We start from the raw sequence: 23,782 nt of genomic DNA, 5'->3' as shown, positions 1-23,782 counted from the left end.
TCATGTTTCTTCAACACCACCATAACATCTGTTGGAATGTCATCCTTTAGTACTTTTGGGACTTAACTTTGAGAGACTTAGATAAATATTTTAAGCAATTCCTAGGCACCTGGGCAGTCTCTCAGCCGCATAATTACCTCCATGCTCTTTCTGATATTCACTTTCAGTGTGAACAAAATTAAATGAAATGGGTAAATCCAACCCATGTTGGTAAAATTTAGTGTATAGGCAACTATATACTTTATTTTCTTTAAGAAATCGGAAAAGTTAGTAACAAATTTTTTCTGGAGGTGTTTTAGATGTTAGCTAATGAGAATGCCCAGGACAATAATTTGAAATTATAGTATTAGAGGAGTTTATTTTATTCCCCCACCCCCCACTATTAGAGGAGTTTTGATGATATCTCTGCTTTCTTATCAAGAAAGATGATCCTTTCCGCCGTACTTCCTGAACAGAATTATGTTATCTCCTAAAGATCACTTAGGGGAGAGTATTCTGGTCAGGGAGAAAACTGATTCTAGAGTCTTGTGGCTTTGTGAAAGAGTACCACTGTTCATGAATGAGAATAATTATGCCCATTTTCAAAGAATTTCTTTCTGCTAGCATCTATATTTTCTGTAATTACTCTATTAGTTATTATAGACATATAGACTTCATTATATGCATTAAAGGTAGATTTATAATGTCACTGTTATCTTTAACCTTGACCATTATTTATAATGATAAAATAATAAAACCCAGCAGTGAGTTATGACCACTAATCTACATTCCACTTTCTAAGATAACTACTGTAGAAAAGAATGATATGAATGACTCTAAGGATATTTCCAAGTAGATTTATGAAAGATTATATTAGTTCAGCATAAATAATTTTGAGGTAAATTGTTTTATCACTAAAATTCATTTTAGTACTCATCATGATATATTTTAAGTGAGCTTTGAAAGGTAGTAGAAGCAGTACAAATTTATATAAATATGGGAGGTAGGCAGTGTCTGTTGGCAGAGCTTAGATTCAAGGGACAGCAATCTGGGCTCTATTCCTTATTCTACTACTAACGTTTGTGGCTTTGGACAGATAACTATACTCCTTTGTTTATTTTGAAGGATTTTATTTATTTTAGAGAGGTGTTGGGGTGGTTGGGGGTAAGAGGAGCAGAAGGGGAGGAAGAGGGAGAGGGAGATAATCTCCTGTTGACTCCACACTGAGCAAGGAGCCCAGCTCAGGGCTTACCCTATCTAGGAAATGAGAAGATGAGGAGGTGACATAAGGTTCTCTGTGTGCATGGATGTACAAGCACGGTTTTGTTTTCTGCTATCTTCTTCTTATTGAGTTGTATGTGGGATAGTTGTGTTTACTTTTCTCCGGGGGTGCTCTCATCTGTGCTTGACATCTCTGAACCTAGCAATGTGTCTTTTCCTTCAGGCCTTATAGGCTGGTGTTGAATTTTGACTTCTTCAGTTCTTCCCTTAAGCCGTCAGCTTTTGGATGTGATTTTTACAAAATTGCCTAAGATTTCCTCCTTAATTCCATGTTTACAGTGTTCTCTGCCTGCGTATCTCTTCTTTTTTGCCCAGAGGCTTTCTGGACTATCTGCTGTCCCTACTTTAAGATATTTGTTTTTGCACCAGGTGCTTTTGACTACCTCCTCACAGTTTCCTGTGCTGCCTTGAAGTTGGGGTCTGTGTCTGCCTTTGAATCATCAGCACTTAACATAAGGCCTGGCTATAGGACCGAGCCTCTGTACATAATTCTTGTTTGTATCAGGAGAGTGTTGATTTGCAACAGTTTGTTTAAGGGCAAACAAGGAAATATATAGAACATTTTATAAAGATTTTTGTCCAAAGTATAGTTAATTAAGAACACTCATTTTCCTGGGATTTCTGAGTAGCTGCAGATGCACAGATCTAGGTAGAAGCCTTGAGACATACTTTTCTGGGCACTGAGTGTGGCAGATTTTGCTGAGTAAGTGTGCATGAACCAGGGTTGTAGTGAAGAGACTTTAGAGGAGATGATGATTTATTTAAACATTTCTGGCATAAAGGTTTAGGGGAGAAAGAATGCTTTAAATAAGCAGATGGAAAAGTGCTTTAGCAGTCATTGGTAAAGTATTTATTTTCTTGGAATGGACATTGACTTTGGAGCCAGAAGGCCTGTTTTAAAATCTCAGTCTGTCACTTACCGACTGAATGACTTGGGCAAATAACTACTTTTTTCATCATGAATTTCTTTAACTGCTGAATGGAGGCATGATTTATTCTCTCTCTCCTTATAGAACTGCTAGGAGGGTCCAGGGATATATTTTCTGTAAAAGTGCGATGTAAACTGTAAAGTACTATACAAATATTTCCAATTACTATTATTTTAATAACCTTATGAAAATCATTTTTAGGTCTTAGTAATGACTAAGCCTGAACTTGGCAAGATATATCTCTATATAATACAGTAGGGTTTTCAAGGCTAAATAAAATATAATTCTCCCTTTCAAATGTCATATGTGATAGTGGTTAATAGCTGGGAGATGTAGAATTTAGATGGTTCCTCAAATCCTGTGTCCAAACACAGTGAATAAGAGACTTCCAGACTTACTTTCTAGAGAATGAGGTCAGATTTGAGAGGACTTGTCTTAAGCTATGAAAATGTCTAAAATCAGGCAAGAAGTTTTCTCCTGGATGTTTTTAGAAAAATTAAGAATGGGCTGTAGTATTTTGGACTTTGTTAAATTTTATTCAACTGTGAGGTTTTATAAAAGTACCATGTAGCATTAAGAAGTATCAGATTATTCAGGATAGATAGTTTAAACTTAGTTTGATGCTTTTTCATTAGATCATTTGTTCAGTATTGTGTGAAGAGCAAGAGGTTTTTGTACCTGAGTCTTGTGTTTTGAGTTCTGACATTACTTTTTACTGAGCATGTGACCTGGGCAGTTATTATATAACCTCCATGCCTCAGTTTCTTCTCCTAAAACACTCCGAAGGTTCTAAGGTTTTGTGGATGAAATGAAATACAGTGTATAAAGCATGTGCCACAGCTCTTGATATATCATAAGTGCTCAGTCAATAATATTTCATAAATTTCAGTTAAATACATATTGCATGTCCTATCTAAGACCGCATAAATCATATATTAATAAGAATTCTTGGTTCTAAATGACACAAACCTAGTTTAAGCAAAAGGATATCTGCTAGTGTATATGGTTGGAATAAGCTAGAAGCATGGCTCAGTCCAGGGATCAGGTGCTCTTAATTGGGTATTTGTCTCACCCTTTCTCTGAATATTTCCCTCTCTCCATTCACTCCCCTCCGTCTTACCTCTTGCTTTTTTTCTTCTTCCTTTCTTCCTGTATAGAGGAAATGCTGTTTACTAATAAATAAGTATTCAATTATTGTTGACTTTTAGAATTCAGTTCTCTAGTTCACTAGCATATCTCCCATACCTGGCACGGTATCTGGCATGATTGTAGCGCATAGTAGGTACTCAATATTTGTTAAACAAACAGTCTTACTGAGGAATTTCTTATTGAGGTTATTTCTTTAAACACCTAATGCAGAGCATAGCTTTAGGGATTGGACAGCTTGATAATATTTAATGATACATTGAATTAGCAACCCATGGTACTAACTCCTGCTTGTCTACATAGTAAGTTTAGACTCAATATATTCTAACTTCAAATATTAAGGATAATTAGATAATGGTAAAAGCTGTATCCTTTTGATGGTTTATATAGAGAAAATACTCTTGGAATTAAGTAGTTTCTTTCTGGTTTTAATTACTATTACTAATTACTATTACTACTCTCTAAATAGGAAAAATAGATTTGTATAAATACCTTAACAAACTATTAGTGAAATTAATTGCATAAGCTTTTCTGATTATTTTTAGGCATATGAATGTATAGTTTTTAAGATATTATTGCAAAAGTTTTAAGAAATTGGGAAGATAGTTAAGAAGTAAGGTATTCATTTTGTAATCAGCTACTGGGTATAGAAAGAAGAAAATACAAGGATAAGTGAGAGCAAAAATTTTTATTGATAGAGTGGATCATAGTTTATTTAGACCTGAGCCTGACTTGAGAGTAAACACCACCATACTGGCACACATCCACATGCTTGCAATCCATGGAGTCTCATAGACCCCTGCTCAGCAGAGTTCCCTAAAGGAAGCATCAGTGAGCTCTAGTGTTTGTGATTTTCAAAGCAAATCTCACTCTTTTCCCTGAATTGATGTGATGTAATGCCTTTTTACTAACCAATGGTAAGTGTGGGTTCTCACACAGGAACTCTAAACTTATATTGTGTACTCTTGATACCCCTGGAAAGCATAGGAAGGGCTTGGAATTCCTCCGGGATGCCTCTTATTTACTTGCTGCTATTCTTTCACGTAAAGCCATCACCATCACTTAACAAGAACCAGAGAGCCCCCTTCAAATGAAAAGGAATTGCTGAATCGAATCCATAACTCTTAGGGAAAAATCAGAAGGTTAATGCAAATGTATTTACTTTGTAGTTAATGGAAAACAAGCATTAGTCCTGTTAGTTTCACAAATTACCATGGCAAATGTCATAGTTCACCAATTATTTTGCTTAGCTTATCTTTTTTCCCCATATTTCTTCCTTCCTTTTCAGACTGTTTTAATCTTACTGTTTAGATAGAGCTTTATAGAAAATACATATTACTTAGTTATTTGTTTTGCAAAAATTATTCTTTGATTTGAGCATATAGGAAGATGGCTCTGTGTATATGTGTGTGAGATTGCACATCTACAGGTAGGCTTGCAAAGAGATTTATGTCCTACTTCTAGGATCTCAAATTTACTCATTCTTTGTAAGTTTATTTTTCAAGGAGTAGGGTTTGACTAGGTGGTGAAGTATGTTTTGGTTTTGGTTGACTCCATTCCATTTAGTGAAGTCCTTTTTTTATTTTTTTTTAAAGATTTATTTATATTTTAGAGTGAGAGAGTGAGTGAGCACACGCACATGGTTGGGGGGGAGCAGAAGGAAGAGAATCTCAAGCAGACTCCCTCTGAGTGTGGGGCCTGATGCGGGGCTCAATCCGAGGACCCTGAGATCATGACCTGAGCTGAAATCAAGAATCAGACACTTAACTGACTGAGCCACCAAGATGCCCCTTAGTGAAGTCCTTTTTCATGTGCCAGGAACCATGCTAATCCCTTCAAGAAAGGACAGAAGTTTTCAGACTTTCTGTAAGTGAAAATTTCTTTAGAAGGTCAATATATAAAACTGAAAATAAAGGAAGAGCTGACCTGGCTGAAATGTGTTTGGTAGGATACTGTCCCTCAGTAACTCTTTTCCTGAAGCACTTTCATCAAGAAACACTGGGTCCAGGAAGGGGGAGGTGGGGAGGAGACAAGGGACGAGCATGGAAAACAGTTTGAAAATCAGTCATTTGATCCTCTAGTCCTGGAAAAATCCCTTTACTGTTTACTGTGATATCTGTTGAGTATTTTGGAGAGATCAGTATTAAGGAACAAAGACTTCTTTAATGTTACCTATAGTTGGTATCAACTAATAATTCATAGTATCTTTTTCATTTCAGGGGGAAAAACCCATTAGTAATGTGTAAGACACACTTAGATCTTAGAAAACGTTCAGTGGATTAAGTAACACAAAATATATTCTTTCTTGAAAATCAAGTTTTGTGCAGTTACTGTTTTTACTAGGTTTTATAATGATTTCAGACAAAAAATAACTTGGTTTTTATGATTGCTGTGGATATTAATTTACATGTATATGGATATTGAACTGTATTTTGAATCCCAGATTAAAAAGAGCTGCTTATATTTTTAATGCTCAGTTATTCAATGAAATTTCCTCATTAGGATTTCTTTTTTCCTGCAGTTTCCTGACTTATGACTGTCTGCAGATGTGGCTTGTAGAGTTTCTCTTTTTCATTTAATTGTTCTTTAGGAAATAGGCCATAAGAAGCCATAAGTGTGGGGCTAAGCTCTGGCTGAATTCCTTTGCTCAGAGGTTTTTTTTTTTTTTTTTTGTTTAGTCTTGTAAGGCCTCAGCTCAGATATCTTGTTCATTAGTCCATGCTTTTAGATGCCTAGCTTTAAGGGACACCTACTTATAGACATGTTCATTGTAGCTCAGGAAGCCCACACTGAAACTTAGATTTGTGTGCCAGAGCGGGGAAGTTAAACTGCAGTAGAGCCATGGGCAGACCCCATAGGCAGCTGGAGCTGGCAATGCCTTCCAAATTGCTCCAGGTTGAGGCAAGGGGATCAGGCTTTTATATTCACGTATGTATCATTCATTGTATATGGGCCACCACTGCCATGATCTTCAGGGATCTTCAGGGAGGGAACATGATGTTGAGTGGGTGTGAGGTGAGGTGAGAAGTCTTCCTTTGGAGAATGCAGTGAGGGCCTCATCTGGAAGGGGGAGCCTGGCACCTACCATAGCATCCCTGTTTCTCTCACGTCTATCTGTTTTTAAGAACTGGAAATGAATATAAGCAGTCTTATATTTTCTGCAGTTAACTAATGAGACTTTGTAATTTAAAATATGAATGCATATACTTTAATAAATGCACAATATTAAAACATGTTAACATCATTAGTAATATGAAAATGTTAACATAATCACACATGTAAAATCCACAGTTGTTCAGACTTCTTTTTGACACAGTTAGAAATATGCCTTGATTAAAAAGCATATTGTAAATTAACCACTTCAGAAATACTGAGTTTTGTGAAATATAAATAGGTACTTTTTGATTCATCAAGTTTTTGTAACAAGAACCAAAGGGAAACTTTAGTAGTGGTTTACTGGCTTTATTTTTCATATCTACATTTTATTTAAAATGCTGTTGTCTTTTGCTTGATGCACACTGTAATTTTAGCTGGAGAGGTTAGTGATTTTTTCTTTTTTTTCCAATTGTGAGTTTTAAAAGTGGATGAAGGTAGGAAGGGTAGCTGGGAGAAGTAAGTATTCTGTGTGAATATTGGAACTTTGTTCTGTTAGCAGCAGGCAGAAGACTTTTTCTTCCAAAAGTTAGATTACCCTCCAGTGATTGCAGTGATCATTGTCTATGGGGAGAAGGGTGCTTATTAGCCCCTTTCACTTCCTTCCGGTTGGCATCTTTGTGGTGATTGGTGAGGAAACAGGAATGGAATAAGGGGGTGGAAAGCACATCCTGGGCTTTGGAGCCACATTGGTCTGGTGTTGGGTGCCACCTGTATTATCCTTCTTGCTTAAGTAAATTCTAAGCCTTGGTTTCCTCATCAGTAAAATGGAGGTAGTAGTAGTAGTAGAACTTGGATTACAGATCTTAGCATGAGGTCTGGTATATTGTAGGTGTTCAATAAATGGTAGCTGTGATGATGTTACACTATTTATTGGTCAGTTAATCTTTTCACTGAGCTTTCAGTCCCTTAGTAACAATAGAGACCAAGTCAGGTAAAAGTGGGGGAGGGTCAGTTTAGACTCGTCTGTCAGAAAACTGTCCTTAGGAATGTGAACTTGATTCTTTTTGGGAGATGACTGCAAGAGGAAACATCAAGAAGAAGAAATGTAAACACAAGAGGAGGAAAGGGCTGTTTCACACACAGTCTCAGTTAAGGGAAGGGAGTAAAGAGCAGCCCTTTTTCAGGACTGATCTACTTGAACATGGCATGGGCCTGGAAGAGGTTCCGCTCTCTGTGCTCTGGACTGGTAAGACTGCCCTGGATGTTACAGGGTAGGTTGAAGCTGAGCCAGCAGGAGGCACCAGCAGCACCCCGTTAAGTGGAGTGACAGAGGGACTCAGGCAGCTGCCTATGTCAGACAGCCCAGTGACAGAGGTGTGGGTGGAGGGGGTGGGGGAAGCTGAGAACATTTATTTCTAAGCATATTAGTGGCAGCCCTAGCGATGCACCCACTCCCCACCAAATTATGGAGACTTTCAGGGAGTGATCTAAAAAGTAGGAATTTCCTTTTGAGAAGTGCTGGTAAATGAGCTTCTAATGGACTTAGGGACTGAGCATATCTTGAAAAGAGAAATACAGTGGACCACTTCATATAGAAAACCTGTATCAGAGAAATGGATCTATTACATTTTGAAAAATATTATTCATTCAAGGTAGTGTTTGTATTACACCTATCAGGAAAACATCATTTTAGGTCTCTTCTTTGAGTAAACCACCAAAAGATGTGCTCGGAGGGATTGTTAATGTTTACCTTGGCTTTCAAATTAGATCTTTTTTGTTGTTGTTGTTGAATTCATAAAAGCTTTTGGTTTTAAATATCTAATTAGTGTGTTCATAGTTCATTAGTGATTCATAGTTTCTAAATATTAGCAGAATTGTTGGCAGTATTCATTATATCTGAAACAAAACCACTGTCCTAAAGGTTAAATGAACAATTAATAATTTCACCAAACCAGTATGTACTGGAGGCATCTTATTTGGTGGGTTTCAAAGAATACAAAGAAGGGCAAGTCACTTTCATATCTTCAAAGAATTAAGTTTTAGCTGTATAACCAAGCAATCGTGGTAGATAGTAAAGTGCCTGGCTATTAACTGGGTACTATACAAGGTATGTTAAAAAGGTAATTCAATTTCTGGATTGTGTTAAGCTCTCTCCCGCATAGAACTCAGATTTATGCACACTGAACAACATCTAGCTTTGGAAAGTAGTAGATGGTAAATACTACATGAAAAATATAACAGAAAGGTACTGGGAGAAAGAGAAGGGTGAGATTGCTAAGATTTATAATGGTCAATGAAAGCTTCAAGGAGGTGCAATTTGGGCTTGAAGGTTTGGGATTTGAATTATAATGGAGGGGCCTATTTGAGGTGAGGAGTGAGTAACAGAATAATTCATAGTCTAGTCTACTGAAAGCACACTGTTGATATTTAAGGCTAAGTCTAGATTGTTTGTGTGTGTATCTATGGGGGGGGGTGTCCTTGAAAGCCAGGTAGTAAGGAATTAAGGTTCTTATTATATGATAGTGTTTTGAACACTTTAGCTGCCCGGAGAAATCCAGGCCGAGTTCAGTTATGATAGTAGTCTAGTTGAGAGGAGAGGAGGGAGGCAAAAAAGGTAAAAAAAAAATTAAATTCTGAGTGCCATGGTGGAGGCTTGTATTCCGATGGGTGAGGCAACAAAAGAGGGAGGGGGAAGCTCTCTTTGGGGGTGGCTCAAGCTGAGCTTGGAAGAAGGGGTGTGTGTGTGTGTGTGTGTGTGTGTGTGTGTTTAATTTATTTATTTGAGAGAAAGAGAGAGAGAGAGTATGAGAGAAGAGAAGGTCAGAGGGAGAAGCAGACTCCCCATGGAGCTGGGAGCTGGATGTGGGACTTGATATCAGGACTCTGGGATCATGACCTGAGCTGAAGGCAGTTGATTAACCAACTGAGCCACTTAGGAGCCCGGAATGTGTGTTTTTATTGAGTAGACAAGATTGAGGGCATGTAAAGCCAAGAAATCGGGGATGGAAAATAGTGGAGGTGTGAAGTAGCAAGGGCACTGGAAAGAACTTCAAGTGATTTGTTAAAGCCAAAGAGCAAGTTTGATAGGGACATCAGAAAAGTTGCCAAGATTGCAGCAGGCCTGTGTGCCCTTCAGAGAAGTTTGGCTTCTGTCCTTCAGGTTACAGTCAGCCATTGAAGGTCCAGGACTTTGTCACGATTCACTGCAGTTTGCAGAGATGACTCTTAGCACACTGTAGAAGGTAGTTTGGAAGACAGTGGGGAGCACACCTGTAATCGTCATTTTACACCCCTTGCATCAAGGGGACACACTTAGTGCCTTATGGTCATGGGTCCAATTTACAGAATTTTTGTTATATGTGTAATGTATGCAGAAAATCTTTCTGGTGATTAGCCTGGAGAAGTTTCACAAGTATCCCTTTAGAAGATGACTTTACAGTAAGAAGAAGATAGCCGTGTGATTTTCTCACAGAGCTGTTGTGTGGACTAACTGAAAGACTATGTCTAATATATTTTTATCCTTATATGTATGTTTATACTTATGTGTATATTTATAATTTATATATAGGTTTATATTTTCTTTGAATATATGATTGAACCTCAGATTAATGAGCTTTAACTTGGATGCCAATTTTCAGAAAAGTGAATCTCAATGTATATTCCCATCTGTGTTCAGCCATTTGTGCCAAGCATATATCCATCACATGTATGCAAGCACGTATGTGTGTACATATGTGTGTGTATGTGTGTATGACATGGAACATGTGTATGACTTGGGACATGACCATCTTATCTGGGGCATATACAGATTTTTTTTCCCTTTTCTGGGTATATTTGGTGATGTAAACTGGGATTAAAAACAGGTAAGAAGTGGCCAGTGTATAAATAAATTGGATGATTGTTACTGAGTTATGCTAAAATTTTATCTTCCCAATTCAGTTGGAATAATTTCATTAACAGTGCCTTAGGGAACAGGATATATGGTTGCATTTTCTTTTAGAAAATTGCCTAGTTATATTGGATCCAATTAAGTTTTGCATGTGTTATCAATGGCATTAAATGCAACCAAGTGTGGTGTTAAGTAAAATGAGAAAAATTATTTTAGTAAAAATTAACTTGTACTTAATATATATTGAGCTAGTAAACATAGCAAATGTAGGTCTTAACAACATCATTTTTACTTAAAACATGAAATGATCACTTTATTTTTAACATCCTTAAATTTCCTCATTAAACTGCTTATAATATTTATTATTTATGTAATAAATTGGGAGTTTTTTGTTTTGTTTTTATTATTTATTTATTTATTTTAAGACAGAGTGAGTGAGCAGGAAGGGTGGGGCAAAGGGAGAGGGATCCCTGAGAAAGAATCTTTTTTTTTTTTTTTTTTAAAGATTTTATTTATTTATTTGACAGAGATCACAAGTAGGCAGAAAGGCAGGCAGAGAGAGAGGAGGAAGCAGGATTTCTGGCTCGATCCCAGGACCCTGGGATCATGACCTGAGCTGAATCAGAGGCTTTAACCCACTGACCCACCCAGGCACCTCCCCCCCGCCCCCACTGAAAGAATCTTAAGTGGGCTTCATGCAGAGCCACCCAGGCAGCCTGTGAGATGATTGTTTTAAAATTTGTTAGTAAGTTCACAGTGGATAAGTTCAAGTTTTTCACTTTTGAAAATATTGGGAACTAGAAATGAGTATTTTTGTTCAAGGGTGAAAAATTTTTTTTTTCTATAATCAAGATTTTAAAAGTCATAAAATCATAAAAATCAATAAACAGTGCTTTTTTATCGCTGGTAATTTTTTATTTAAAATCTATTTGAGAGGTGCCTTGGTGGTTCTGTCGGTTAAGATTCTGACTCTTGATTTCATCTTAAGTGTGCCAGGCTCTGCCCGGTTGAGAGTCTGCTTGAGGATTTTCTCCTTCTCCCTCTGCCCCTTCTCTGGCTTGTGCTCACTCTCAATGTGCTCGCTCTTTGTCTCTAATATAAATAAATAAATCTTAAAAAAAAATCTATTTGGAAAGTATAATGTTCTTAGAAAGGTTTGGTGGAAGTATGAATATTGCTATAATAATTTTGTGTTCTGTCCTGCTTGTCAATAAAAACATTTTAAAAGGTTTAAAAGAAAGCACAACTACTTTGGTTTTCTTAAAAACAGGCCAAACTTCTGGGATGCTGTGAGTGTTGGAAAAGAGGTTCTAGTGTCCCTCCTGTGGCTAGCTGCCTCCCTTGTCCAAGTAGTTTACTGGTCTTGGGCCTTTGTTTCCTAATGAGTAAAAATGTGGTTGGGATGCTGAGGTTGGACACTGAAATAGGTGGTTTACAGTTTATTTTTCTTCTGTCTAGTGTCCCAGGTATATGACTCTGCGATTGGTTTTCTAATCTCCATTCATTTCGTCCAAGTGGAATTTGGCTTTTTTTTTTTTTTTTTTAATGACGTTATCTAAGGATACTAACTGAGCAGTTATAAACCTAAAATTTTTATTTATGTTTAAAATTTTAGGTATGCAATACCCCCGGAACATGGAAAACGACTTGAAAGACTAGCTCAAGGTAAACTTGCTTTCTTTGTTTCTCATCTGGATAGATACTTTGTTATTGTGGTATTTTTACGGTATAGGATGTCACCATTAGTTTTACTCTTTCCAAGTAAATGAGTTTTTAATGTTTTCCTAATTGAACAATTAATTTTTTTTTCATATTGTCATGTGACTATTTTTCCCTGTTGTATAATCTTCATGATTATTTTAGTTGGCTGCTTAGTATTTCATCAAGTGATACACTTAAACTATTTTGATTATTTCCAATTTTTTCTTTTATGTAACATATATATGTGTATATACACATATATAAAACATTTTCTTAACATTATTGTGCTAATAATATTTTTCTTTCTTTTAAGTTATACTCTTGAGTTAAATTCCAAAGAGTACTGATGCTGCATCTCAGGGTGCAGGTATTTTATGCATACTCTTCATGTTGTCTTGTTATTTCACTAAGGGTTGTGTTATATCTCCTTCTGACTCCTGGTTTGGCCCCCTGGGTTTGGGATTGCTATCATGGAAGTATTAAGATGACTGTTCTCAGATAACCAGTAAGCATGAGCATGTATGCCTTCTTAGACAGGCAAATTTAAGCATACCTTACTGGAACTTGAATTTTTATTTTTTGTGGCTTTATCTATCTTCGTAAGGGCCAGAATGAAGAACTCTATTAATGGGTTCATTTTGTACCCACTTGTATCTGCAGAAAGTGCCTTCCTCTTTCTTTTCTTTTCTTTTTTTTTTTTACCTTAAAGGTTTTACTTATTTATTTGACACAGAGAGAGAGAGAGAGTGAGAGCATGTGCACACAAGCAGGGGGAGCAGTAGGAAGAAGGAGAAGCAGACTCCCCACTAAGCAGGGACCCGAGTGTGGGGGCATAATCCCAGGACCCTGAGTTCATGACGTGAGCCGAAGGCAGATACTTAATCCACTGAGCCACCCAGGTGCCCCTCTTTTCTGTCTTTAAGACACAGAAGAAAACCTTGCCATACCTATTTATACAAGGGAGAAGAATCTGATTCACCCCCTGCCAACATCATCTGTTTTGCTAGCCATGCTTACCAAGGAATAAGTAGGCTGGTAGTGACTTATTTCTAGGGGAAGGTGGAGTTGCATTTGAGTGTAAGACGTTTTGCTTTTTATCCAGGATCAAATCCTCAGTGACCATTGTCCTTTTAGGCAGGTGCTGATTTGTTTTCAAAATTGGTGTGTTTAGTTTGCCTTTTAGTGGGAAAGGATTTTTGTTCCTGTCTTACATATGCTTTCATTTAATAATGAAATGGGGACACTGAAAAATCCCTTTTATTGACTTGACAGTTCTGAACATAAATTGTTAATGCTATCTAAAAGTTACTTTCCCCCCAATTATAGAAGAGTATTAGAAGGAACACTTACAGTATCACATTTGTCAGAAGCATTATTATAATTTTGGCAGGCTAATAACTACAAAGCCTTAGTGTTCTTATAATGTAATACATTGTAGTAATAATAGCAATGTAATTGTAATCTTGAACTTTGTTAGGGACTATTTTCATGAATATTAAGGTGGATGAACCTTGGTTCTGAAGAATAGATTAGAGTGTGGCTGAGAAAACGATTACCATAATCCTTAAATACACAGGCAGTGAACTTTGTGCTAAATCTGTATGCTGAACTATACTCTTCTCTATAATAATTATTCCACCATTTTCTATCTGCCTCACCACCAGAGACCTGGAGCCAATGTAAACTTTACAGTATGGAGTCACACACTAAAATTTCTACTATAAATTGTCTGCAAAAACTTTGACATAAACTGTCTGAAAATGACATTCTAGGAAAATGGGTACCATTTGTTTAATCAGTAAGAGGTTAATAAACTTGAAGGATGTACAAGAACTTTGAATCAATTGCACATTTATTCAAACCTGTTTTACAGGATTATTTTGAGAAATGACACAGGGAAAAGACCCAATGAGACAATAGAGGATTCCCATCCTAACTGAGCATATGCCAACCAAATTAATTACTTTCTGCTAAATAATTAAAATGATAAAATAATGCAGTAAGTGTGATGGAACTTTATAGGATGTCTAGGTCAAGGCAGCACTTGATACAGAAAATGAAAAGCAGCCAAGGATATTTTCCATTATCTTGTCTGCACATCATAATTATCACACTTGCCTTTTATGCATGAATGCTTTCATCTTTGGTTTCTATTGAAATCTTGATTGACTGTGGCACCTACAAATATTTTATCTCAAAGACATTAAGCCTGCATCTAATAAAGACAGGAGTTTGATTTTGCCCTTCAGCTGCTTTCTCATTTATATAGGTTTTGTTTTCCCCCAATATTGTGTAGATGTAAATGTAATAAAAAAAACTCAAGTGAATTGTTGCAATTTTTATACTTGTTATGTTTGCTTATAATGCTATTACATTCTAATTTTTGGTTTGATACAATTGAATGGAAAGTATAAGGGAGAATAGAGGTATAATATTAAATCATGAATGACAGTTTTGAACATTTTCACTTTTTAGAATGTCTAAATCTCATCTATTTTAGAAATAAGACAATATCTTTGCTGTTCTATTGAGTTAAGCAAAGTATGGATTGAAGTAAATTGGGAATGACTAAATTTTTTTACAAAGAGCTGTCTTCCATTAGTCTTTTGTTATGGATAAAATGCCGGCCAATATTAAAAAAATTGAAGATGATTTACTGTGGTCAAAATTTTGGTTACTGGAAAAAGAAAATATGAGTTAGGGCTTTGTGCAACTGAGTTTGGAAGTGTGAATGATCAGCAAGAATCTTGTTTCAGATGGCAGTAAGAAAAGTGAATTCTTATACTTACATAGCAGGTATTTTATTTTATTATTTTATTTTTTTCCATTAAAATATGATGTGTTATTTGCCCCAGGGGGCACAGATCTGTGAATCATCAGGGTTACACATTTCACAGCACTCAGCATAGCACATACACTCCCCAGTGTTCATAACCCAGCCATCCTATCCCTAACACCCACCCCCCAGCAACCTTCAGTTTGTTTCCTGAGATTAAGAGTCTTTTATGGTTTGTCTCCCTCCTGGTCCCAGCTTGTTTCATTTTTTCGCTCCCTACCCTCCACAGCCCCCCTGCCCTGCCTCTCAAATTCCTCATATGAGAGAGATCATATGATAAGTGTCTTTCTCTAACTGACTTATTTTGCTTAACATGATACCCTCTACCCTCTAGTTCCATCCACATCATTGCAAATAGCAAGATTTTGTTTCTTTTGATGGCTGCATTCCATTGTATATATATGCACATCTTTATCCATTCTTCTGTTGATGGACATCTAGGTTCTTTCCATAGTTTGGCTATTGTGGACATTGCTGCTATAAACATTTGGGTACATGTGCCCCTTCTGATCACTACATTCGTATCTTTGGGGTAAATACCCAGTAGCGCAATTGCTGGGTCAGAGGGTAGCTCTATTTTCAACTTTCTGAGGAACCTCCATACTGTTTTCCAAAGTGGTTGAACCAGCTTGCGTTACCACCAACAGTGTAGGAGGGTTCCCCTTTCTCTGCATCCTTGCCACCATTTGTCATTTCCTAACCTGTTAATTTTAGCCATTCCGACTGGTGTGAGGTAATATCTCACTATGATTTTGATTTGTATTTCCCTGATGCTGAGTGATGTTGAGCACTTTTTCATGTATCTGTTGGCCATTTGGATGTCTTCTTCTTAGCAGGTATTTTAGTTGTGACTTATTTTAAAACAACATTCAGGAAGGAGGAACAGAAGAGTCATTATTATGAAGGATTAATTTTTTTTAAATTTTTTTAATTTTTATTTTTTATAAACATATAATATATTTTTATCCCCAGGGATACAGGTCTGTGAATCGCCCAGTTTACACACTTCACAGCACTCACCAAAGCACATACCCTCCCCAATGTCCATAACCCCACCCCCCTTCTCTCAACCCCCCTCCCCCCAGCAACCCTCAGTTTGTTTTGTGAGATTAAGAGTCACTTATGGTTTGTCTCCCTCCCAATCCCATCTTGTTTCATTTATTCTTTTCCTACCCACTTAAGCCCCCATGTTGCATCACCACTTCCTCATATCAGGGAGATCATATGATAGTTGTCTTTCTCTGCTTGACTTATTTCGCTAAGCGTGATACGCTCTAGTTCCATCCACATTGGCGCAAATGGCAAGATTTCATAAAAATGTGGAACGCTTCACGAATTTGTGTGTCATCCTTGCGCAGGGGCCATGCTAATCTTCTCTGTATCGTTCCAATTTTAGTATATGTGCTGCCGAAGCGAGCACGGATTAATTTTTTTTTAATAGTTAGTTTTGGGGTATGTGTGTTTTAATGACTAGTAGTCTTGAATTTAAGCCTGTGAAACCAAGAGTATTAGCCTAATTTGTAGGGATCCCTGTTCTAGAAGGTGGACAAGCGTCTGTGGGAGGGATGTAGGCAGTCTGTGGACTTTATGAAATTATACTTGAAATTGGTCACGTGTGTATTTTTGGGAAGCAATCTTCAGATCCCTTCAGAGGATTTGACCTAATAGAGATTGTGAACCTGCTGTCAAGAGACTATAGAAGAGCAGCAATAAATAACAAGTCATGTTAATTTTATGAACTGATTCTAACTTGACCCATTCTCATACCTCTGTTTTGGGATTAAGAAAATGTACTTTTATCTGCTCTCCAAATGATAAATACTTTATTCCCTTAAACATTCATTTAGCTGATGGTCTGTAACTATTATATTAAAATGCCTGGCTGTGAAAGGCTAATAAATAAAAATACCCTTGATTATAAATAATCAATTTTAAGGAGTCCCCTAAGCCATAAAAAATGAAGAAATTCAGTGATATATTCTCTGCCTTCGTGCCTAACTCATGCCCTAGGCATGGAGATCAATGTATGGTTTGTCAGGCTATGTTATTTTCATCTTTTTATCAGTTGATTGTATTAAGAATGATTCAACAGTCCCTAAGCTTACTTTCCTCATAATCTGATGTCAGATATCACGGTCTGTGTTTAAATATATCTGAATATTTTATGTCTGGCTGTGTTCTAGGATTTTAGGCATTGGTCAGTAATACATAACATACAGCAAGCTAGTGTAATTCTAATGTAGGGTGATAGACAATTTTGAGAAGTGACAGCAGAGATTGGGAAAGGAAAATTCAGGAAGGGACTATCAGCTAGCAGGGGGGAATTACTATGGAGGGAAATTAAGACTACTTTGATTCTTTGGGTGGAAGCTGAGCCAGGAAGATTGTGAATAACTTGACCTTGACCTGTTTGAGCACAAAGTACTTGGCCTGGGGAGTCCTTGATCTATGCCTGTGTGGAAATGAAATGGAAAAAGCTTGACCTTTACATGGTGTACTGTGTTCAGGAGATAAAATAAGGCACTTGTTTAGGAGAACCACTATCCTTCTCAAGATTGAGATCAGTGTGAATTTCCTGGTGCTCCTCTGGAGTGCTCCATGGAGCTCTGTCTCTTCTTCTTCTTCTTTTTTTTTTTAAAGATTTTATTTATTTATTTGACAGAGATCACAAGGAGGCAGAGAGGCAGGCAGAGAGAAAGAGGGGGAAGCAGGCTCCTGCCAAGCAGAGAGCCCGATGTGGGGCTCGATCCCAGGACCCTGGAATCATGACCTGAGCCGAAGGCAGAGGCTTTATTTAACCCACTGAGCCACCCAGGCGCCCCAGCTCTGTCTCTTCTATTACGGTTGTTGATAGATCATGGGACACTTGGAGCAGAGTGAAGCCTGTTTTGGTAGATTGTGGACATTTAGAGCTGAGTGAAGCTTGCAATGTGATAATTTTCTACCCGTTCCTGAGTAACTAATTGTACAGTGAGTAGTAGAACACACAGAAACATCAGCTATAACTTAAACCTGTGAAGTTGATGTCATATGTAGGGGTGTGGGTAAAAATTACCGGGTTTCTCCCCACGTACTCATTGGTTCTTTTCATTAATAAGGTTGTTAAGAAATTTCATATGTAAATTCAATATATCTATCTATAAACATTTCCCACAGAAGCAATCCTTCCATATCCTTTTTCTGTGTTCTTTTCCTTACCATTTGTTTGTATGCTTGCAATATATTTTTAAGCCTATTAGTTATATGAATATAACAAAAACCATTATAAAAACTGTATCAAAGTATTCTTGGGTAAATTTCAATTATATTTGAATGAAATTTTCTGTTGCTAATGTGGAGATGTATTCTACATGTCTGATTTCTTCATCTTTCCTCATTCCTTTCTTCCCTTCTTCGTTTCTTTCCTAAATGACTAATAACTAATATAAGCTTCTCCAAAATAGTGTTTACAGATCCATAGAAAAAGTTACTAAACTTTGATTTGTAACCTTTTTTCAACGCTGCAACTTTGGTGATTTAATAGCAACAGCATGTGTTTGTGTTTGTCATATTTGTCATATGAGATTAGGATTTAAAGGGAGTTTTTAGTGGGGCATCTGGGTGGCTCGGTCAGTTAAGCGTCTGACTCTTGCTCTCAGCTCAGGTCTTGATCTCAGGGTTGTGAGTTCAAGCCCTGCCTTGGGGTCCACAATGGGGATGGAGCCTACTTAAAAAAATAAATAAATAAAAGGAATTCCTTAGTAACAGCTAATATACTAGAAAATGTAAACCAGTTGACAGTTTGCAAAAATTTTCATCTGAAGGAAAGAGCACATATTTTTAGAGTATATCTCCTTTATTTCTAAAACAATTGAAAAACATTTAATTATTATTATGGGAGGTCAGATTAATTGAAGTATAATATACTTACAATAAAAGCCACTCCCTTTAAATATACAGTTCAGTGAGTTTCGACAAATATGTACTGTGGTGGAACTACCACCATCATCAAAATATAGAACATTTCCAATTCCTCGAAAAGATTTCTTTGTGCCGTTTCTCAGTTAATCCCTCCCCACAGCCTTTAGCAACCACTAAATCTGATTTTTGTCCCTAGAGTGTCATAAAAATAGAATTTTATAGTATGTAAACTTTTGTGTCTTTTTTCACTTAGAATAATGCTTCTCACTTATGATCACTTTTCCATTGTACACAGGACATGCACCTGTTTTCAAAGAATGCACCGGTCCTTGAGAATGCTTATGGGTTTCTGCACTTCCCATGCTGTACAACTCCTTGCAGTACTTTATTGTCTTATCAAAGGTTATTATGGAGTACTTTTAGGGCTTCGAGGCTCTTTTGGGATCTCTGGAGTACATGCTTTTTATAATGCTAGCTTTTCACCCTCTTTCATTTTGTTTGTATTGGAATAATGGTTCCAAAGACTATCCTTCTTGCTTACCACTATATGATATCTTTTTTTAAAAAAATATTTTTATTTATTTATTTGACAGACAGAGATCACAAGTAGGCAGAGAGGCAGGCAGAGAGGGGCGGGGAAGCGGGCTCCATGCCAAGCAGAGAGCCGATGCCCAATGCTTGCCCAGGGGCTCAATCCCAAGACCCTGGGACCATGACCCGAGCTGAAGGCAGAGACGTTAACCCACTGAGCCGCCCAGGTGCCCCACTATATGATATCTTAAAAAGTAAACAAAAATATTATCTTTAGTTTGCTAAGGAATTGGCAGCTAGCAGTGTCCTATCTTTGTAGATAGTATAAATGAGGTATAGACTCTAAAAATCAAGTTGTATTTCTAGATGAAATTATGTAATGTGTGGGCTCTGCCTCAAAAATAATACAGAATGGAGAAAATGGGTGGCAATATAGAAGAAACAAGAAGCACCATGAGCTGATGATTGTTGAAGGCGGATGGTGTGTATGTACATGGAGGTTTATTATACTCTTTTACTTTATGTTTGACATTTTCTATAATTAAAAAAAAAGAGAACATAGTTCACTTCACAACCAAACTAAATAAATAAATAAATAATCAAGTTACGTAAGCAACCTATTAAAAGTTTTTGTTATTGCTCTTCCTTTCTCTTAGTTTCCTCTTGAAATATACAATTAAACTATTGCGCTCCTTGGAGCCTATGCAGGATTGCAGTTTGTTCTAATTTGAATATTTATTTAATATTGAATATTTGTTTATGAATACTTAGTTAAATGTTTGGAATATTTATTTAAATATTGAATATTCAAAATAAATATTTATTTTTAAAAAACAGATCAAAGTTTTACTTATTTTGAATATTTATTTAAAACAGGTTCTGTATTCTTACTATTTAACAGTTTAGTGGAAACATAGGTTGTTTTTCCAAACTATTCTTTCAGTTTCCTACCTCCAAATCATATACCATTTCATTGGGAGTTCATTGATTTACCTGTCACAGAAGCCCTAATGTGTCACTTGTAGGGAAGAGTTGATATGGAGGGAATAAGTTGTAAAGTGGTGTCCTTACCAGTATTCATTGCTTAGAGTGTAAAAGAAGTGATTACCTTCTCAGTTTGGTCTTTCTAGCCTACAGGGTTTTTACATTGAAGCCCAATTGTGAGTGGTCATTTGGAATCCAGACCTGAGTTTTGATATTTAATTTTAAAACAACAGCGTTAGAGAACAGATGGAAGAATCTACAGGTGAATACAAGGTTAAAAATAAACCTGTATAGTTTAACTCAGGTCGTGCTTGACGGTTAGAACTCCTTTTTGAGGGGGAAGTTTGTTACTTTGTGACTGGAACAGTTAGGTTTAGGTTAAAGGGCCCAAGGGAGTGAGGCAGGTTTTAAGGCTTAGTACCCATTGACTTTTCATGATAGCACCCCAGTCAGTTCTCTAGGTCTCTTGGAATTGTGATTCCCCCTTCTTAGCTAGCAGGCTGCAGAGGTAGTGGAGAAAGAAGATTTGTTGAACTAACATGAGGACTGGAGTCAGTAGGGTAGAAGTGAGTAATAGGGATAAAAAGAATGGTTACTATTTACTCAAATTTACTCTGTGTCAAGTATACCAACAGTTTGTTTTTTTAAATCAAGATAAAATTCATATAACAAACTATTAACCATTTTGAAGTGTACAATTCAGTGACATTTAGTATGTTCTTATTATGCAATCATCACCTCTATCCAGTTCCAAGAGAATTTCATCACCCTAAATGGAAACCTTGTATGTATTAATTGGTCCCTGCCTTTTCTTTCCTGCTTCTCCCCAATCCCTCACAACTGCTAGTGTGCTTTCTGTCTAGGAATTTACTAATCCAGGATATTTTAGTGTACATGGAATTGTGCATTATGTGATGTTTTATGTCTGTCTTCTTTTACTTCTCATCTTTTCCATTTTCAAGTATGTATCAGTGGTTCATTCTTTTTTATGGCTGAGTAATATTACATTGTGTGGATATATTACATTTACTTCATCCATTTTTCAGTTGATGGACATTTAGGTTGCTTCCACCTTTTAGCTATGGATAAGTTTTTTGAGGATTATCTTGTTGGATTCCCATAATGATCCAGTGAGAACAGCCACTATGGAAAACAGTATGGAGTTTCTTCAGAAAAGTAAATATGTAACTACTGTATGATCTGACAATTCCTCTTCTGGATATATATCAAAGGGGAATTAAATCATTGTCTGGAAGAGATATCTGCGCTCTCATATTCATTGCAGTGTTGTTCACAGTAGGCAGGACATAGAAACAACTAAAGTGTTGACATTTGAATGGATAAGGCAAATGTGTTATATATGAAGACAGTAGAATATTATTCAGCCATAAGAAGGAAATTCTACCATTTGTAACAACATGGATGAATCTTGAGTACATTATACTAAGTGAAATAAGTCAGACAGTAGGATCTCATGTGTAGAATCTAAAAAAACTGAACATATAGATACAGAGAACAAATTAGTGGTTGCCAGAGGTGGTGGGCAAGGTGGAGAGGAAATGGGTAATGGTGGTCAAAAGGTACAAACTTATAGTTTTAAGAAGGTTAAGTTCTAGGGATGGGCTATATAGTATGGTGGCTATAGTTAAAACTGTATTGTATAAGTGAAGGTTTCCAAGAGAATAGATTTTAAAAGTTCTTATCATACACACAAAAAATTCTGAGGTGATGGTAATCATTTCATAATGGTAATCAATCAAATTCTTTCTCTGTATACCTTAATCTCACACAATGTTACATGCCAATTATAGCTCAGTAAAGCTGAAAAAAGACAATCCAGGAAGGAAGATAACTCTATGGATGAGGAAACTGAGGAGCTGAGAGATCACATGACTAGTCAGAGCTACATGAGTGTTGGATTTGTCTTTGGAATCCATGTCTCAGCAAGGCTCAGCAAGTTCTTAACAACTATTATTATCTCTTGTTTTGCTGGCCATGTAGACAAAGTGAGGGTGGTTTTAAATATTTCAGGAGGAGGGGCAAGGTGGTGGAGGAGTAGGAGACCGTATTTCAACTGGTCTGCTGAATTGAGCTAGATATCTACCAGAGCACTCTGAACATCCATGAAATCAGCCTGAGATGTAAGATTACACACTTCTGGATCTCTATGGGGGCAGAGGATCACCAGTGGAGAGGGATAAAAACGTTGGGAGTGTGTAGACAGATATCGGAGGATAAACAGAAGGGGGACGGAGCCACCAGAAGCAACCCATTGGAAAGTAATACCACAATGTTAAAGTGCCCTGAGCTTGGGGACCAGCAATAGCTTGGGGACTGGTGGCTGCAAGACCAGAAGGAACTGATAACAGCACTGTAACAGAACAAAGGGAATTAAGGGACAATTGTTGGGACCTGGTGGCCACAGGTGTAGACCTATGCCACAGTCCCAGGACAGCTGCAGCCACTGCCCATTGGTGCAGGCCACAGTCAGCAGTCCCTGGGGCTGGTGGCTGCTGCGGCCAGCAGCACTTCCACAGCCACTTCCACAGCCTCCACCGTCGTAGGGGTGAGGGCTTATGGCATAGGCTTGAGTCAGTGGTCCCTGGGCCTGGCAGCTGCCATAGCCACCACAGACGCCTCTGCCTCAGAGGTGGATGAGAGGACCTGCAGGGGACTTGAGTCAGTGGTTTGGGAATGGCAGCTGCTGGGACTGGGCTTGCCCGGAACAGTATTGCTCATGGTTTTGGTGGCATGGGGGTACAGAGACAAATGGGGCCTCAGGTGACTACTGAGATGGTGGCTGGGGGTGCATACCACCTGTGGGAGACTGGATTGTTCAACAGAGTTTGCAGAAGGTGGGGGGGTCTGTATGTTCTGAGAGAGGAGGTATTCCACTCAGAAAGGAGCAGCTGTGGCTTCCCTCTGAGGTGGAAGTCTGGGTGCAGCCAGTTTACTTTGCTCTGACCCTCCTTAAAGGCAGGAAAAGCTGCCATAGAACAAAAACCTCCAGAGAACAAAAGCCGGAAAACCGGTTTCCATGGAGCCCAGCCCTTTGATAGGGAGCAGGGCAACTCCATCCAAGCGGGACTGATGGAAAAACAATGAGGCAGGTCCCTCCCACAGAAGACAAGTGGAAGGAAAAAGAGGACAACCACAACAGGGTTTCCATAAAACTATAAAACCCCAACATCAGGGGAAGACAATATATCAAGCTGCCAGTATTGCCTCACAGCCTGTATATTTCTTAGATATAACTTTTTTCCTCTCTCTTTTAAAATTCATTCTCATGATTCTTTTTCTTTAATTAATTTTTTTTACCTACTTAACCGTTTCAACTAGATGTTTAATACAACATATTACATAGTAACTTTATAACTTGAACTTTTTTCATACATACACATTTTTTTCTTTTTCTTTTATATGGATATAGATATAGATACATAGATATAAGTGTCAATGTAGTCCTTTTTTCCCTATTCAGTACTACGTCTTTATATATACACCAGTTTT

General features: G+C 37.4%; 1 protein-coding gene and 1 non-coding gene across 29 annotated transcripts in view; one reads left to right on the top strand and one right to left on the bottom strand.

Annotated features, from left to right (window-relative positions):
• Positions 1-23,782, top strand: part of KDM4C (lysine demethylase 4C) — a 507,226-nt gene that overhangs the window by 103,431 nt on the left and 380,013 nt on the right. For 27 of the 28 annotated variants that reach the window (XR_004277510.1, XR_004277509.1, XR_004277512.1 and 24 more), the window contains one exon: positions 11,936-11,985. Coding sequence is in view for 21 of the 28 variants with exons in the window: in XM_032308077.1 (XP_032163968.1) it covers positions 11,936-11,985 (50 nt within the window). In the remaining 7 variants the exon portion in view is untranslated. Of the gene's footprint in view, positions 1-11,935; positions 11,986-14,777; positions 14,818-19,052; positions 19,361-23,782 lie in introns of those variants that run through there. The other variant, XM_032308084.1, reaches the window with a different exon arrangement.
• Positions 16,171-16,277, bottom strand: LOC116571197. The gene has a single exon (XR_004277766.1). It is a non-coding gene; the product is annotated as a U6 spliceosomal RNA (small nuclear RNA).

The sequence above is a fragment of the Mustela erminea genome, chromosome 12 (assembly GCF_009829155.1).
Source record: "Mustela erminea isolate mMusErm1 chromosome 12, mMusErm1.Pri, whole genome shotgun sequence".
NCBI lineage: Eukaryota > Metazoa > Chordata > Mammalia > Carnivora > Mustelidae > Mustela > Mustela erminea.
This window is presented reverse-complemented; position numbering and strand designations above follow the sequence as displayed.